The sequence below is a fragment of the Anabrus simplex genome, chromosome 4, assembly GCF_040414725.1.
Source record: "Anabrus simplex isolate iqAnaSimp1 chromosome 4, ASM4041472v1, whole genome shotgun sequence".
Classification (NCBI taxonomy): Eukaryota; Metazoa; Arthropoda; class Insecta; order Orthoptera; family Tettigoniidae; genus Anabrus; species Anabrus simplex.
In genome coordinates, this window is record NC_090268.1 from 417,909,337 (window position 1) to 417,929,294 (window position 19,958).

Consider the following 19,958-nt stretch of genomic DNA (forward strand, 5'->3'; position numbering starts at 1 on the left):
TTAAGAAAGGCCTTCCTTGCTTGTGCTAGTCTGCATTTTATGTCCTCCTTACTTCTGACATCATTAGTAATTTTACTACCCAATTAACAATATTCATAGACTTCCTTTAAGACTTCATTTCTGAATGTAATATTTCCTGCATTACCTGACTTCGTTTGACTGCACTCCATTACTTTTGTTTTGGACCTATTTATTTTCATCTTGTACTCCTTTCTCCAAGACTCTGTCCATACCATTCAGCAATTTCCCTAGACTTTCTGCACACTCAGTAAATCTCAAGAGAGTGATTTCCTCTATTTGGATTGTGATTCCCTTTCCAAACTCCTCTTTGATTTCCTTCACTGCCTGCTCTATATAAACACTGAAGAAAAGACGGGACAAATAACTGCCTTGCCTCACTCCTTTCTGGATTGTTGCTTCTTTTTCAAAGACCATGATATTTATCATCAGTTAGAACTTGTCTTTCCACACTTCTCTACTAAGAGAAGATTATATTAAGAACATGTACTTTTATATACAGAATAGGTTACCAAGATGTCAAACTAAATTATATTTTAGCTTCCATTATAAACAATTTTGTTGTTGAGTCAACAGTCCATAGACTGGTTTGATGCAGCTCTCCATGCCACCCTATCCTGTGCTATCCTTTTCATTTCTATGTAACTATTGCATCCTACATCTGCTCTAATCTGCTTATCATATTCACACCTTGGTCTAACCCTACCATTCTTACCACTACACTTCTTTCAAAATCCAACTGAACAAGTCCTGGGTGCCTTAAGATGTGTCCTATCATTCTATCTCTTCTTCTCATCAAATTTAGGTGATCTCCTCTCACCAATTTGATTCAGTATCTCTTCATTTGTGATTCGATCTATCCATCTCATCTTCAGCATTCTGCTGTAACACCACATTTCAAAAGCTTCTATTATCTTTATTTCTGAGCTAGTTATCATCCATGTCTCACTTCCATACAATGCCATGCTCTTATAAACAATACAGAAGTATTAAAATCCTAATAATTTGATATACTCATATACTGAATGAATTCGTAAAATACGTTTGTAGAGCACGAAATTCTCGTTGTTAAAATCTTATTTTTTGGTATAAAGTATTTTATGCGGCTTTAAAAGGGAACTATCCATTTATTTCAACAGTGTATACACACGGTTCTACATCATCAGCTAACTGCTCCAAGTCACCCATCTATTTTTCAGCAATTAGTTATAACTATGGCTCAGATTTCATAAATATGTATTTATTTATGTGCTTAAAAAGTGGAATATATGTGATTAAGTTTGCAAAATATATTCTTAAATTTGTACTATAAATATACCCCAAATTACTTGAAAATATAGTTGAAACATCCAGCTTCTTGAACAAACCAGTCCGTAATGTTCCATCAGATATACTTCCCGCTTAACAGGCCTGTGCTAGCCGCAGGTTTCAAATCAAATAATAGTTACTGTGGATGATCAATATGAAAATATGTACGTGCTGTTTTTTAACTTTATTCTGAAGGGAGAAAGAAAAGGTCTCTTCAGAAACTTTTGTAGCACTAAAATTCACTATTTGGTTTTCATAAGCAACATAAGCAATTTACACAGAAAAATTACTACAATGATATTTTCAGGTGTAAGACACATAGAGCTTTTACACACAAAAATACACAGGATTTCACAATTTCCAAATGGTAACATATACAATGAATGTACCAGTAATTCACCAGCTAACTGTTCATTCATTCATTCATTCGACCGACCGACCAATCCATCAATCAATCAATCAATCAATCAATCAATCAATCAATCAATCAATCAATCAATCAATCAATCAATCAATCAATCACTACTGATCTGCATTTAGGGCAGTCGCCCAGGTGGCAGATTGCCTACTGTTGTTTTCCTAGCCTTTTCTTAAATGATCACAAAAAAATGGAAATTTATTGAACATTTCCTTTCAATCACTACTGATCTGCATTTAGGGCAGTCGCCCAGGTGGCAGATTCCCTACTGTTGTTTTCCTAGCCTTTTCTTAAATGATCGCAAAAAAATGGAAATTTATTGAACATCTCCCTTGCTAAGTTATTCCAATCCCTAACTACCCTCCCTATAAACGAATATTTGCCCCAATTTGTCCTCTTGAATTCAAACTTTATCTTCATATTGTGATCTTTCCTACTTTTAAAGACACCATCCAAATTTATTCGTCTACTGATGTCCTCCCACGCCATCTCTCCACTGACAGCTCGGAACATACCACTTACAAGTAACTGTATTGTATTGAACAGGTGGACCTTAAATATTACAATAATATTTGAGTTTTACATACCACTTAGTCGAGCAGCTCGTCTCCTTTCTCCCAAGTCTTCCCAGCTCAAACTTTGCAACATTTTTGTAACGCTACTCTTTTCTCGGAAATCGCCCAGAACAAATCGAGCTGCTTTTCTTTGGATTTTTTACAGTTCCTGAATCAAGTAATTCTGGTAAGGGTCCTATACACTGGAACCATACTCTAGTTGGGGTCTCACCAGAGAAAAATAAGCTCTCTCCTTTACATCCTTACTACAACCCCTAAATCCTCTCATTACCATGTGCAGAGATCTGTACCCTTTATTTACAATCATATTTATGTGATTACCCCTATGAAGATCTTTACTTATATTAAAACCTACGTATTTACAATGATCCCCAAAGGGAACTTTCACCCCATCAACGCAGTAATTAAAACTGAGAGGATTTTTCCTATTTATGAAACTCACAACCTGACTTTTATCCCCGTTTATCGTCATACCATTGCCTACTGTCCATCTCACAACATTATCGAGGTCATTTTGCAGTTGCTCACAATCTTGTAACTTTTTTATTACTCTGTACAGAATAACATTATCTGCGAAAAGACTTACCTCTGATTCCACTTCTTTACACATATCATTGATATATATAAGAAAACATAAAGGTCCAATAAAACTGCCTCGAGGAATTCCCCTCTTAATTTTTACAGCAACAGATAAAGCTTCACCTACTCTAATTCTCTGAGTTCTATTTTTTAGAAACAGAGCCACCCATTCAGTCACTCTTTTGTCAAGTCCAACTGCACTCATTTTTGCCAGTAGTCTCCCATGATATACCCTATCAAGTGCCTTAGACAGGTCAATCGCGATACAGTCCAATTGACCTCCTGAATCCAGGATATCTGCTATATCTTGCTGGAATCCTACAAGTTGGGCTTCAGTGGAATAACCTTTCCAAAACCCAAACTGCCTTCTATGAAATCAGTTATTAATTTTGCAAACATGTCTTATATAATCAGAAAGAATGCTTTCCTAAAGCTTACATACAATGCATGTCAAACTGAATGGCCTGTAATTTTCAGCTTTATGTCTATAACCCTTTCCTTTATATACAGGGGCTACTATAGCAACTCTCCATTCATTTGGTAAAGTTCCTTCATGCAAACAATAATCAAACAAGTACTTCAGATATGGTACTATATCCCAACCCATTGTCTTCAGTATATCCCCCGAAACCTTATCAATTCCGGCTGCCTTTCTAGTTTTCAAATTTTGTATCTTACTGTAAATGTCATTGCTGTCATAGGTAAATTTTAATACTTGTTTAGTACTAGTCACCTCCTCTATATGGACATTATCCTTGTAACCAACAATCTTTACATACTGGTGACTGAATACTTCTGCCTTTTGAAGATCCTTGCATACACACTCCCCTTGTTCATTAATAATTCCTGGAATGTCCTTCTTGGAACCTGTTTCTGCCTTAAAGTAACTATACATACTCTTCCATTTTTCACTAAAATTCGTATGGCCACCAATTATGCTTGCCATCATGTTATCCTTAGCTGACTTCTTTGCTAGATTCAATTTCCTAGTAAGTTCCTTCAATTTCTCCTTACTTCCACAGCCATTTCTAACTCTATTTCTTTCCAAACTGCACCTCCTTCTTAGTCTCTTTACTTCCCTGTTATAATATAGTAAATCTTTACCATTCCTTACCACCTTTAAATGTATAAACCTATTTTCACATTCCTCAACAATTGCTTTAAACCCATCCCAGAGTCTGTTTACATTTTTATTTACCGTTTTCCACCGATCATAGTTACTTATTAAAAACTTCCTCATGCCTGTTCTATCAGCCATATGGTACTGCCTAACAGTCCTAATTTTAATCTCTTCCTTTCATTCACATTTATTTTTAATTACTACAAAAACAGCTTTGTGATCACTAATACCATCTATTACTTCGGTTTCTCTACAGAGCTCATCTGGTTTTATAAGCACCACATCCAGAATATTCTTCCCTCTAGTTGGTTCCATCATTTTCTGAATCAGCTGCCTTTCCCATATTAACTTACTTGCCATTTGTTGGTCATGCTTCCTGTCGTTCGCATTACCTTCCCAATTGACATTTGGTAGATTGAGATCACATGCTACGATCATGTTCCTTTCCTTATCGTTTCCCACATAGCTGATTATCTTATCAAATAATTCTGAATCAGCATCTGCACTACCCTTTCCTGGTCTGTACACTCCAAAGACATCAAGTTGCCTATTATCTTTAGAAATGAGCCTTACCCCTAGAATTTCGTGCTTGTCATCTTTAACCTTTTTGTAGCTTACAAATTCTTCTTTCACGAGAATGAATACTCCCCCTCCTATCATTGCTATCCTATCTCTACGATACACCCTCCAGTTACGTGAGAAAATTTCTGCATCCATTATATCATTTCTCAGCCATGATTCAACTCCTATTACAATGTCTGGTAAGTATATATCTATTAAATTACTTAATTTTATTCCTTTCTTTACAATACTTCTACAGTTGAGCACTAACAGTTTTATGTCATCCCTACTTGATTTCCAGTTCCCTGTTCCTTTAACACCGCTCCCTAGGCCACCCTGTTTCCCTGATTGTACCTCCCTATAACCCTTCTAAACAAATTTCCTAACTTATAAGTATCACTGCGGTTTAAGTGAAGGCCATCTGAGCACAGATCCCTATCTCCTACCCACCCATTAGGATCTAGAAATTTCACTCCCAGTTTCCCATATACCCACTCCATAGTCTCATTTAAATCCCCTATCACCTTCCAGTCAGTATCCCTCCTACACAGTATTCCACTGATAAAAATCTCTGCTTCCTTAAAATTCACCCGTGCTGCATTTACCAGATCCCACACATCCCCAACTATGTTGGTACTTATACCTGCTGTCTTACATTGTTAGTACCAACATGGAACACTACCACCTTCTCCTTTTCCTCCTCCTTCTCTTCTACTATCCTCAACATCTGCCTTAACCTAATTCCTGGATAACACTCTAACCTGGTACCCTTTCCTCCACACACTTTCGCAACATGTCTAACGATAGAATCCCCTATGATCAGAGCCTCAACCCTACCCACCTCATTTGATCCTCTCCCCTCTTGGTCAGTCCTATCTTTTCTGACAGCTGCAGAAGCTACTTCCTCCTCCCTTTTCTCCATCCCATGACCCTGTTCCACCTGTCTTTTCCTATCCACTACCCCACATTTCCCTTTCCTACCTCTTCCCTTTCTCCTACTTCCAAACTTCTCGGCAACAGTTCCCTGTTCCTCATCTTCCCTCGGTTGTTCTACCTGCAGTGACTCATACCGATTTTTCACCAACACCTGTCCTGAATTTTGATCCTGAATGGAGCCCTTAGCCTGCAATCTCCTTCCCCTTAAAACATTAGACCACCTGTCTTCCACAATTCCAACATTTCCTTCCAATCCCTCTATTACACCTACTGTATCCTGTACATTGTTTGGAGGCCTACTTTCCTTCCTGTCCTCTGAGAGAATCCTAATTATCTTCCTCAAGCTCTCCTCCAACTCCTTCCTCATACTCCTTAATGCCTGGCCACACCCACAGGTCCTACACTCGCACTGCTTATCCATTATTTACTAAATAATGAAATGTCTAGAACAAAATAATGCCTAACCACTCTACTTAAGCCAATTGGTGCCATAAACGAATATCTCAAATATTATTATAATATTTATAGATCCACCCGTCAATACAATACTTGTAGCCATACATAAAACCGCTTATCATGGAGCATCTTTTCTTGTGTCTAACAAACACATGCACGCATAAACAAAAAAACTAACTGCTCTGATTTCATGAATGAAGCCATGCTTAATGTAAGAAAAGTACACCCTCTTTGTCATTCCAAATTGAAAAGAAAAATACATTACGGAGGTCGAAGCTTTTTCCTATGCCTTAGCACAACAAGGCAAAACAAGCAGCATGTTCGAGTTGTCAAAAAGAAAGCTCTACCTATTTTCAGCTAACACAGTTTTGTATTACAAAATGCTTTTCTCTACATCGGATGAGATTACAGATGCATATTTAAAACACACATTGTCTGACAGTGAAAATTCTTCCTTGGACTCTACATCTCTGTTACCACTAAGGAAGCAGCATATTTGCCCAAGTTTATTGTACCCCAGATTCTTTGATAAGACGTTCCTTAATTTCACTAAATTTTTTTTCCCAGGCTCGCTGGGAAAAATTCTCAAGCTTGTCACAGACTTTAAGAATGTTCCGCAGGGCTGACTAAAGTTTCAAATTTAATGACTGTGAAACTTAAGCACTATACTGAAATTCTGTGAGTCAGTCACAACATCAAATATTAAAGTAAAAATCTGGAAAAGGGAAATGGATATACAGTAGTTCCTGTTACAATATTTCTATGGAAGTCTGCTGTATTACTGGTAGTTAGTTAGGTAATAAAGAGAGGAGGAAACATATAAATATGCACTACTACTTTGTTGGTGCATAGTGAGGCATTGGTGATGAAGGAATTCATAAACAGACCAATAAAAACTAACCCCATGGCACTACAGCCCTGACGAGCCTTGGCCTACCAAGCAACCGCTGCTCAGCCCAAAGGCCTGCAGATTATGAGGAGTTGTATGGTCAGCACGACGAATCCTCTCGGGCATTATTCCTGACTTTTTAGACTGGGGTCGCTGTCTCATCGTCAGATAGCTCCTCAATTCTAATCACGTAGGCTGAGTGGACCTCGAACTAGCCCTCAGATCCAGGTAAAAATCCCTGACCTAGCCGGGAATCAAACCCGGGGCCTCCGGGTAAGAGGCAGGCACGCTACCCATATACCATGGGGCTAGCTAAACAGAGCAATAGGAAAATTTAATTCCAATCCTTCAGCATTAATAAAACAGCTATGGTATACTTTTGAGGGGTTGAAGCAAGTTTTCCAGAAGTTTGTCTCATTTTATATGGCTTAAACCCAAAAATACTACCATATTTAGTTTTTTTGTGAACCAATGTAAAACACCTGAAGATAAGACCATCTTCAGAACTTGAACCCGATTCCCTGTTCCTTGGGTGGATATGTTACTTAATTCTGCAAGGATAGTTAATAATATTCTGCTCTTTTCTTGATGCTGAGTTGGCTGATTACAGAAACATTAGCCAGGAAAGAAGTACATAGTTCAAGTCATAAACCATGGCAACTATTTTTTTCTCACGAACAGGGAGACAACACGGAAAATCTAAGATATGCATTTGGAAATGTACGATATGTACTTGCATATGATGCCACTCAATGGTGTATGTAAACAACACTGTGGGTCTAAGTATGCCCCCAAGTTCAGTGTGTGAGTGAGAGCATCACGAAATGGAAGTCAACAAGCAGGGGCAACGATCGTATATTAAAATAGCAGTTCTGCGCAGTAGAAATGCACGCCAATGCCATGCAGAGCTGTGGGAAGCATTAGGTGTGCATGCCATGACCTACAGGACAGTGGCGAGGTGGGTGGAGACTTTCAAATGGGGTAGATTATCAACTGCCGAGTTGCCTCGCCCAGGCCGTCCAGTGTCCATGGACAAAGATGTATGGATAATGGTGATCGATCAGTGTTTACATGAGGACAGGCGCTGGACTCTAGCTGAATTGCAAAAACAGACAGCAATACCAGCGGCGGGGATGGGAGGTTCTTCTACACCCGCCTTATTCGCCTTATCTGAGCCTATGTGACTATGATCTAATCCCCAAAGACAAGAAACCATTATATGGACAACAGTTTGCTAACAAAGAAGACATTGTAACAGCATTTCGGAGAGAGGTGTCACACGTTAGTGATGCACATGCAGCAAATGGTATTCAGCGCCTGCCCCACCAATGGCAATGCACAGTGGATACCTTGGGTGATTATTTCGAAAGTCTGTAACCAGTGGAGACCTGTCTTTGGTACGTAGTCTTGTGTATTTGCTGTCTGTACCATAATAAAACAATGTTTACCAATGCCCTGTGTTCTGTCACTTTCCTACGAGAATCTCCTGAAGTCAGAATTTGTCTTCAGGCACTATGCATAAGTACATGCCCTATATTTCCAAATGCATATCGTAGACTTTCCATGTTGTCTCCTGTTCGCAAGAAAAAAATAGTTGCCATGACTTATGACTCGACCCTTGTAAATATCTTACTTTTTGATTTTTGCATGAATGTTCAGTGAATCACAGAGAAAGAGAAAACACTCAAAAGTTTAGAAGGAGAACATGCTCAAACATTACTCTAGTATTTTGTATTATCCTACAGACTGCAGACTGAGTCAATAAAAACTGAAATATTATCTAATATATTATATATAAATAAGCTACCCTGTTGGAAATAGAAAAAGCAAATCTCCAATTGATAAGAGTCTCACTGTTTCCTTATCAGCAACTACATCCACTGAACTTTGCAACTCTACCATTATGCTTCTTCTTGTGGCAGAATCCTAAAGTGCCAGGTTGAGTGGCTCAGATGGTTGAGGCCGCTGGCCTTCTCACCCTAACTTGACAGGTTCGATCCTAGCTCAGTCTGGTGGTATTTGAAGGTGCTCAAATACGTCAACCTCGTGTCGGTAGATTTATTGGCACGTAAAAGAACTCCTGCAGGACAAAATTCCGGCATCTCAGGCATCTCCGAAAATTGTGAAAGTGTAGTTAGTGAGACGTAAAAACAATAACATTAATTAGAATCCTTAAGTACTATAATGCTATAATCATTCACTTGCATAGACATGACCTATTTGCCTACTCCATTGTGAAGTTTCCAGGTTACATCTTTCAGAGAGTTGCTTGTTCTATTTCCACCAATGTTTATCACCATCACCAGTAGTTAGCAGTACCACTCCACATGCACTAGCAATGGGAAAATAGTAAGGAGAAGCCATCACCAAGGGAAATACACAAATAATTCATTTTCATAGAATACGAAGTCAAATCATAATTTGACTCCTGGTCATTAATAATTACTAGAGACCTGAAAAATTTGCAACTATTTCTTTCAAAACTAGCATCTATTTTTCCAAAATTAGCATCTATTTACAAAGTTAAAATAATCATATTGTATTATTAATTTTAACGATTCAAAGTTTATGAAGTGCAATTATTGTCCTTGGTTCACACACAATACAAATTCATTGTTCAAACGAAAGCATTGTCAGTACTTCGACATTGTTTTTTTTTCAAATTGCACCGTCTGTCTGTAACCACTGTGTTGTAATGAGACAACACGCGCTCGCTATCTACATTGTTCGTTAGGGTCCACAACAACTCAAGACAGTATTTGGCAAATATGCTGAACTCTGTCTGAACTGCAGTTAATGCAAGCATGACATCATATTTTTCACTTTCTTTCATCTGGGTTTGAACTGCATGTTTAAGGGAACAGTAACCAGACCAGATATCGTTCCGTGAGAGATTCCAAACAATTTCTCAAGCTCATCTAATTTATCAGTGTTATTCAAAACTATATTGTTTCGATACAAAGCTTGAGAAATTGACACAAAATGCTTATGGTTGGGATCTTTAGCTTTCAATGTGGCTAGCTTGCACTGTGAAGAATGAGCAGCCTTGACAAATGTGTCTTTACATGCAGCCTGCTGTACAGAAGTGAGCTTAATCAAAACATCATTAGTTGCCGCAGAAAAATTCCCCTCACAAATGAAGGTAAAACTGGCGTCGATGTTATGCAGTTTGGGGTAAAGGAGATGAGAAGTAGATACAGAGACCCTTCAAGTTCAGTAAGGAGGTCAACCAATCCAGCTGCATGATCTGTGGAAAAAAAAACATGTGGGAGTGAAGCCTATTCACTTCTCAGTCACTCAAATCAGTAAGGTACTAAATACCACAGTTGTTGAAGTCTTTTATGTCAGACATCTTGAAAAAGTTACATCATCAGTAAAGTAAGCACTCAAACAGAAGACAGCCTGAAACCAGCTATTCCATCGGGTTATGACAGGTGCAGGAAAAAGCTTTGCTTCCTTTGAAGCACCATACTTTGATGTTAAGAATTGTAAATAATTATATTTTCACTTTCTTGTGTTAAAAAATGCAGACTTTACCATCGCAACCACATGATTTAAATCTGTCACCACCGCGACCCAACTATTTTCAACCAAGCACTGTCACCAGCACTGTATATGCATTAAATGATCCCCTACGACCACACTTAATGTTTCATAACACCGGGTCATGTACGGGGCACTGTCACTAACAAACACTGTAACTGCATCATATGGTATACTATAACTGCGCAGAGCTTCTAAAACAGCACAAGAGCGTTTTGTAGCGTTTCCTGCATCAAGATAGTTCACAGAAACAATGTGCAGCTCTCTTTTCGATCCGGCTGGGACTTGGAATATGATGATAAAAACACAATGGCCCATTCTATCTGTAGTTTCATCACAGAGTACATTAATGTTCTTCTCCCCTACAGCCTCTGCTGTTCTTTTCTGGTAGTCAGATGCAACTTGTAGAAAGGAAGAAAGACCTCAAATTATAACAAAATAATTTAAAATTACTGGATGAAATGGGTACGGGAAAGATAGTTCGATATAGGAATCGCACTCATATTTGGTATCCTTCAATTTTGCGCATGGTTTTGATGTCATAATACCTAAACCATACCCGATCAATGAAATCGAAACTTATCCAGTAAATATACTTCACATAGAGTTCTCACACATGGCAGCTCTTCATTTGAAAACTCAGTACCAAGCTCAATAGCTGCAGTCGCTTAAAAGCGGCCAGTATCCAGTATTCGGGAGATAGTAGGTTCGAACCCCACTGTCGGCAGCCCTGAAAATGTTTTTCCGTGGTTTCCCATTTTCACACCAGGCAAATGCTGGGCTGTACCTCAATTAAGGCCCCACTCCTAGCCCTTCCCTGTCCCATCATCGCCGTAAGACCTATCTGTATCAGTGTGACGTAAAGCAGAAAAAAAAAAAAGAAAACTCTTAGCTCTTTGCTTTCCAGCTTTTCCAGAGATATATTTGTTTGGCAAATACTTCAACTGTGCATTTCGAGAAGTTATCTCTGGAAATTTTTAGTCGTTTACAACTATCTTAACTGTGCAAGCACAGAAGATTGCTTTCTTTGAGATGTACTAGCAGCAGGGGTTGAACTTGCATTATCGCATCGCTTACCCACGTGTTTTTCACATTTAACATGTTTCACAATGCTATCCTTTTTCCGCACTCAACTGGGCAATTACAATACTTGCAAAACACTGTCGCTGAATCTGTGGCATATAAACCATCCTTTGCATATTGCTAAGCCCTTTCGTGTGCAGTTTTTGTAGTGCGCCCCACAACCTAAACGATCGCTCGACTTTCTACTCTTCACTAGTTTCAATTTTGAACAGGAAAACAACGCTGCGTCTATCTCGTTATTTCCGTGACACTTGATTTACATTTTGATAATAATTGATAGAGATCTTATTCCCCTTGTTATTCCCATTATAAATATTGATCAAAGTCAGCAAGCAGCAATCGATTGGCTACTTTTTTCATCGATCGGAACGGTCGATTTATGCATCATATTTTGAGTATTTCTGATGATTTTGCCATATGTTGTTTTCACCAGGAAAATAGCACATTTTCACAGAATTTGCACAAAAATGGCATATTCATACTAATTTTGCATTTTGTGTCACAATTCGCATTTTGTCGTACTTCTATTTATGGGTAAAAATTATTTCATTCCACATTAGAATTACCGTAGGCTTGGATTCAGTACAACATTCAAAAATTTTCATTTACCGCAAACGCAATTTTTTCAAACCAAAACCAAACTCCAAGGCACTACAGCCCTTGAAGGGCCTTGGCCTACGAAGTGACCGTTGCTCAGCCTGAAGGCCTGCAGATTGCGAGGTGTCGTGTGATCAGCACCATGAATCCTCTCGGCCGTTATTCTTGGCTTTCTCGACCAGGACCGCCATCTCACCGTCAAATAGCTCCTCAATTCTAATCACGTAGGCTGAGTGGACCTCAAACCAGCCCTCAGGTCCAGGTAAAAATCCCTGACCTGGCCGAGAATCGAATCCGGGGTCTCCGGGTAAGAGGCAGGCATGCTACCCCTACACCCCTACCCCTACTATTTAAAAAATACAGCATACAGCTAGTTACACAAAATACAAGTTTTCTCAACAAGCTCCAGCATATTCGTGTTCCTCTTGTGACTGGTGTCATCATCAACTAATTATGAAACTGTATCTTCACGGTAACCCTTAAGCTAACATTTCTGGATCTTCTCACTTTCACTTGCTCTCTCCCTCTCTAATTCTTTTGCATTTCTTTGAGTTATTGTAATCTATATAAAGTTCTAGTTCTGTGTGTCTTTTATAGCTATATTGAGAAAATAACGTTCCTGCTGCTGAAATTGACACCAGCTGCCATTTACATTAAAAATACATTGAACCTATCAAGTCCACGAGTTTTGTACGTTTAAAAGGTAATTACATTTCTTTCAGAGAAATGACTGAGCCATGCTGATGTGCACAGTTCCATCTATCGATATGAGTTTGAACTTTGTCCAACTGTGAGTTCCTTCACTTTCCACAATAATAATGAGAACACGAGAAAGTCTGGAAGAACGAAACTGACACCAGGTATAAAATGGCGACCTTAATATTTCAGCTGTTTAGCAGACGATACCTTCTTTCAGTGAAATGATTTAATAATCTTCACCACCCTGACTTATATAATGTTACTACTTACTTTCACCTTTTAGCATGCGATGGAACGCTTACTGCTGAAATTGGGGAATGACATCTAAAAGTTTTGATGGTGAATGCTTAACTGTAATATTTCCGTTTTCGATAAACATATGATTTGGGGGTGATAGAAATTTTGTATGTTTTTTTTTTTTTTTTTTTTTTTTTTTTTTTTTGTGGATACAATGCCTCACATTCAGTGAACTGAAACTGTCATTGTTTTGCACACAACAACATTAAAATCATCTAGTGACATGAGTGAACTATGTCCTACCACTTGCTTTGAAGTTGGAGCTGCCAGAGTCAAAGCCAATGGACACGTGTGGCCACCATTATCCTTGAACTAGAACATTAGAGATCAGTGGCTGTCTATGTAATTATGTGAAGTTTGAAGAAAGCATGACAATTCTTTATTATGGCTTGAGTTTACTGAAATGCTGAAATGAGTTGAAACAGAAATGAAGGGATTCACTTAGGAAATACATTCAGAAACTTACATATAAATGACAGGAAACTAAAACTGATAGCCAAATTACCTGCGCAAGTTTTGAACCACTTTAAATGAGTTCAAACTTCACAGCCAGAAGAAGTTTATATCTAAGGTGTTCAGAAGCTCTGTTCAGTCAAGTTTCAAGTATTCTACTTTTTGGCCAAAAGTGTTTTTAAACTAAAGAGATGTAGATTCTAACTACAATGAATGGCTTCTAAATTTGGCAACGGAGAACTAGGGCAAAATTACATTATCAAAATTCCACAAAATCAAATTTTGTATTGTAAAAGATTTATTAAGTTCTTTGGATCCACGTGGCCTACGTGGCTACAACTGAGGAGCTATTTGACTGTAAGGTGGCAACCCTGGTCTAGAAAAGCAAGAATAACGACCAAGAGGATTTGTCACACTGATCATGTGTCACCTCGTAATCTACAGGCCTGCAGGCTGAACAGTGGTTGCTTGGTAGGCCAAGGCACATCACGGCTGTAGCGCCATGGGGTTTGTTTGTTTGGAACCAAGTGAGGATTCAAATATTTCAAAAGCAGGAATTTTATGCCCAACGTTAATGTCATCAACCAACAAGATCCAAACATTTTTAAAAGCAACAAAGCAACGGATATTAGTACTGATTATACGCAGAATGTGATGGTGTTAATGAAGTAGTACTCTGTCCTGTTGAATTTTTAACCCTCTTCCTTTTAGACATGCCACCTCAAAAGTTGGATACATCATAATTTTTCTTCACTATTTAAATACGAAAACTGGTTGTGCAACAAGATTAGCTGTGCTGAAGCTAGACAAAAGTATTGTTTGTGCAGAAATTCTGCCCATCTGCATACAGTATTTTTCCTGTTGGTATATATTTACAAGGGACAAACCTTGCAATTGTGAACCATTTCAAATATCTTGGCAACACCTTTCAGAGTTGTGGGTGCATGCACAGTACATGCACGAGAAAAGGTTTCAGCTGCAAGTACTGTATCGTGATGAGTAACATTCCGCACTCAAAACAGCTTTCTCTAGAAACGGTGCTTAAACTCTTCAAGATCAAGATCATTCCAATTGTGAAGTGTATGAGATGACATGGGAGAGATTTCTTATTGAGGATCTTCGATGCCGCATGGTGCTACCATCTACTCCAGGCTACAACCACCTACTCAAGGAACTACAGCACAAGAGAGCAGATGTATGGATGGAATTCTACATCATAGACGCCATGACTTCTCGCAGATGGATGGGGGCAAACTACGAACTGCAACACCTGGTGACCCGAATGACAGTGCACGGTTTCCACCACTAATTATGCATGCAGAAGGAAAACCTTATCATGCACCTGGTAAAGTCTGTGTGTGTAACTGTTGCAATCAACATTGTGAGAGATATCACATTCCAAAGTGAACCAAAAGAGGGACCTCCATAATGATATTCTGCCTGAGGAGTTTTTAGTTGATTATTTACAATAGCCTAATAAAACTAGTATTATGGCCATATAGCTGCACTAAAGTTATTATTATACAGTATCCTTGTATATAATTTCCATTTATTTTGGAAAGACCTCCTGTATTTACAGGCTGCCGCTAAGAACAAGGTAAAACATATCAATTTTATGTACATGTGTATTAATAAAAGAAAATTCAAAATTAGCTGTAGAGGTGGTGCCTCATGATCTTGATGGAGGCTCGGAGGACGAGGGTCGCGATTTCCGGGATAAACTTCATTGGGAGTTGGAAGCGCTTCCATGTGGCGACGAAGTGACGAGGTATGGTACCGCGAGCTCCGACCGTTATCCCTATTATTTCAATTTCCTGAAGGTGGTATTTAGATTTGTACATCTCTCATCTGCAATACCTACTCTAAATTGTTTATAAAGAAATGATATAATCTATTCTGAATCTATTCAATTGATATGTACAGAATATAACATGGGGAGTGTAACTTTTACTTACCTAGGTATAAGATACAGTAACTTAACGTGTTCATATTGAAAAGTTCAATTACTTTCTAGACAGCAATTTCGACTGTCTTTCATAGTAGTGTAGTCAATATTCTTTTGAAACCAGTACTACGCCGCCGCTGCTGCTGCTTTTACAGCCTCATTGGACCACTTCAGTTGACCATTTTCTGGTCATCTTCGATAAGCTTTCTTTCCAAATTGCCCAGTAGCTTTTCACTTGTTCTGATCTTTTCTGTCGTTCCTCATATGTAAATACCCTTTACACTGTATGTCGCTGTTCTTTCTTTATATATATATTTTAAAATTTATTTTAGTCTTAAATATTGCTATTTCATAACTGTTAGTACTTTAAGTTTTCATAGTTCTAACTTTGTTTAACTTTAATCACTTTTATGGTATTAATTTGAAAATAAGTAAATTGTGTGGTTAAGTATAAGAGAGTGGGCCAGGAGTTTTAAATGTGCCACGGTCAACAAGGGCTTTATCTATCAATGGCAAAGAATTTTGAACATTTACCTAAAAATTATCAAAATATGACCTGTTCATTGTAAAATGAATGGTAACTCACTCACAATTGGCACACTCAGAAGGAAGGCGTAGGCTTGAGATTTTTTCCAGAAGGCACTATTAGCAAACAGCCAGCCCTGAAGCACCCTACAGGAAGATAACAAAGTAGATAATAGGATTCTTCTCAAGCACTTCAAAACAAAATAACAAGCTGTTAAGCAAGCCTGTTAGGTTCAGAAATGTCACTTTTACCAACTGCAGTTACCTGAAAAAGCACTCCACATATTAAATAATAATAATAATAATAATAATAATAATAATAATAATAATAATAATAATAATAATAATAATAATAATAATAATAATAATAATAATAATCGTTGTTGTCATCGTTGTCATCATCATCATCATCATCATCATAAGAAGAAGAAGAAGAAGAAGCACTAACACAGTCACACTAGTTCCCAGTTAGCTAGTTCACTCTTTTACTTATGCGCTCACAATCACACTAGTTACTCAGTTACACATTACACAGTTTCCAGTACTTTGTGTGTGCACTGTCTGTCACAATAAGCCAATGGCACTCGTTACATCAGTTGCATAGTTCAACAGTTTCCGTTTGATATTCATGCTGGTCCTTGTCAGATTCCCACGCTGACACGTACAACTCGAGCCTCAGCTCTGCATCAGAACTCACTTCAAGGAAGTACTCAGCTGAACTAAACTCACAGAAACACACTTCACAACAGTACCAGAGACTGCCCCAAGAGACTGACTGAACTGACTCCCGGTCTACTTCATAAAGTCCAGTCAGTACTCGAGAAGTTTCCCGAAAGGAGAGGTGTCCAGAAAATGCCTGATTTGAAAATTCTTGGTTCTGGCAATCTAGAGTCTTCCAAAGAAACATCATAGAAGTGGAGCCAGCATTCTGCTTCTTGCTTCATCCTTCCTGGGTGATCAGCCATGTGGCAGAGGGCAGTGCCAACAGGTTAGCGGTGACGTGGATCGCTCGCGAGCTAATCAATCAATACTGATCTGCATTTAGGGCAGTCGCCCAGGTGGCAGATTCCCTATCTGTTACTTTCCTAGCCTTTTCCGAAATGATTTCAAAGAAACTGGAAATTTATTGAACATCTCCCTTGGTAAGTTATTCCAATCCCTAACTCCCCTTCCTATAAATGAATATTTGCCCCAGTTTGTCCTCTTGAATTCCAACTTTATCTTCATATTGTGATCTTTCCTACTTTTATAGACGCCATTCAAACCTATTCGTCTACTAATGTCATTCCACGCCATCTCTCCGCTGACAGCTCGGAACATACCACTTAGTCGAGCAGCTCTTCTTCTTTCTCTCAATTCTTCCCAACCCAAACATTGTAACATTTTTGTAACGCTACTCTTTTGTCGGAAATCACCCAGAACAAATCGAGCTGCTTTTCTTTGGATTTTTTCTAGTTCTTGAATCAGGTAATCCTGGTGAGGGTCCCATACACTGGAACCATACTCTAGTTGGGGTCTTACCAGAGACTTATATGCACTCTCCTTTACATCCTTACTACAACCCCTAAACACCCTCATAACCATGTGCATAGATCGGTACCCTTTATTTACAATCCCATTTATGTGATTACCCCAGTGAAGATCTTTCCTTATATTAACACCTAGATACTTACAATGATCCCCAAAAGGAACTTTCACCCCATCAACGCAGTAATTAAAACTGAGAGGACTTTTCCTATTTGTGAAACTCACAACCTGACTTTTAGCCCCGTTTATCAACATACCATTGTCTGCTGTCCATCTCACAATATTTTCGAGGTCACGTTGCAGTTGCTCACAATCTTGTAACTTATTTATCACTCTATAGAGAATAACATCATCCGCAAAAAGCCTTACCACCGATTCCACTCCTTTACTCATATCATTTATAAATATAAGAAAACATAAAGGTCCGATAACACTGCCCTGAGGAACTCCCCTCTCAACTATTACAGGGTCAGACAAAGCTTCACCTACTCTAACTCTCTCAGATCTATTTTCTAGAAATATAGCAACCCATTCAGTCACTCTTTTGTCTAGTCCAATTGCACTCATTTTTGCCAGTAGTCTCCCATGATCCACCCTATCAAATGCTTTAGACATGTCAATCGCGATACAGTCCATTTGACCTCCAGAATCCAAGATATCTGCTATATCTTGCTGGAATCCTACAAGTTGAGCTTCAGTGGAATAACCTTTCCTAAAACCGAATTGCCTTCTATCGAACCAGTTATTAATTTCACAAACATGTCTAATATAATCAGAAAGAATGCCTTCCCAAAGCTTACATACAATGCATGTCAAACTTACTGGCCTGTAATTTTCAGCTTTATGTCTATCACCTTTTCCTTTATACACAGGGGCTACTATAGCAACTCTCCATTCATCTGGTATAGCTCCTTCGGCCAAACAATAATCAAATAAGTACTTCAGATATGGTACTATATCCCAACCCATTGTCTTTAGTATATCCCCAGAAATCTGATCAATTCCAGCCGCTTTTCTAGTTTTCAACTTTTGTATCTTATTGTAAATGTCATTGTTATCATATGTAAATTTTATTACTTCTTTGGCCTTAGTCTCTTCCTCTATCTCGACATTATCCTTGTAACCAACAATCCTGACATACTGCTGACTGAATACTTCTGCCTTTTGAAGATCCTCACATACACACTCCCCTTGTTCATTAATTATTCCTGGAATGTCCTTCTTGGAACCTGTTTCTGCCTTAAAATACCTATACATACCCTTCCATTTTTCACTAAAATTTGTATGACTGCCAATTATGCTTGCCATCATGTTATCCTTAGCTGCCTTCTTTGCTAGATTCAATTTTCTAGTAAGTTCCTTCAATTTCTCCTTACTTCCACAGCCATTTCTAACTCTATTTCTTTCCAGTCTGCACCTCCTTCTTAGTCTCTTTATTTCTCTATTATAATAAGGTGGGTCTTTACCATTCCTTACCACCCTTAAAGGTACAAACCTGTTTTCGCATTCCTCAACAATTTCTTTAAACCCATCCCAGAGTCTGTTTACATTTTTATTCACCGTTTTCCACCGATCATAGTTAATTTTTAGAAACTGCCTCATACCTGCTTTATCAGCCATATGGTACTGCCTAACAGTCCTACTTTTAAGACCTTCCTTTCTATCACATTTATTTTTAACTACCACAAAAACAGCTTCATGATCACTAATACCATCTATTACTTCAGTTTCCCTATAGAGCTCATCTGGTTTTATCAGCACCACATCCAAAATATTTTTTCCTCTGGTTGGTTCCATCACTTTCTGAATCAGCTGTCCTTCCCATATTAACTTATTTGCCATTTGTTGGTCATGCTTCCTGTCGTTCGCATTTCCTTCCCAATTGACATCTGGCAAATTCAGATCTCCCGCTACAATCACATTTCTTTCCATGTCGTTTCCCACATAACTGACTATCCTATCAAATAATTCCGAATCCGCATCAGTGCTACCCTTTCCCGATCTGTACACTCCAAATATATCAAGTTGCCTATTATCTTTAGAAATGAGCCTTACACCTAGAATTTCATGTGTCTCATCTTTAACTTTTTCGTAGCTTACAAATTCTTCTTTCACCAGAATGAAAACTCCCCCTCCCACCTTTCCTATCCTATCTCTACGATACACACTCCAGTGCCGTGAGAAAATTTCTGCATCCATTATATCATTTCTCAGCCATGATTCAACTCCTATTACAATATCTGGTAAATATATATCTATTAAATTACTTAATTCTAATCCTTTCTTTACAATACTTCTACAGTTCAACACTAAGGCAAACTAAACTTATTAAAAACTATTTAAAATAGTATTATTCTTTGAGGTTGTAATTAAGTTAGAATTTGATAATCACTGATGAAGAGAATGTCTATTGTCCTCCAAACATGTTT

General features: G+C 38.3%; 1 protein-coding gene across 9 annotated transcripts in view; it reads right to left on the reverse strand.

Annotated features, from left to right (window-relative positions):
* Positions 1-19,958, reverse strand: part of Naglu (N-acetyl-alpha-glucosaminidase) — a 306,046-nt gene that overhangs the window by 157,228 nt on the left and 128,860 nt on the right. Inside the window, exon 9 of one of the 9 annotated variants that reach the window (XM_067145900.2) lies at positions 16,068-16,149. The exons of the other annotated variants lie outside the window; for them this stretch is intronic. Coding sequence (XP_067002001.2) covers positions 16,068-16,149 — 82 coding nt within the window. The remainder of the gene's footprint in view (positions 1-16,067; positions 16,150-19,958) is intronic. 9 annotated transcript variants of the gene reach the window in all.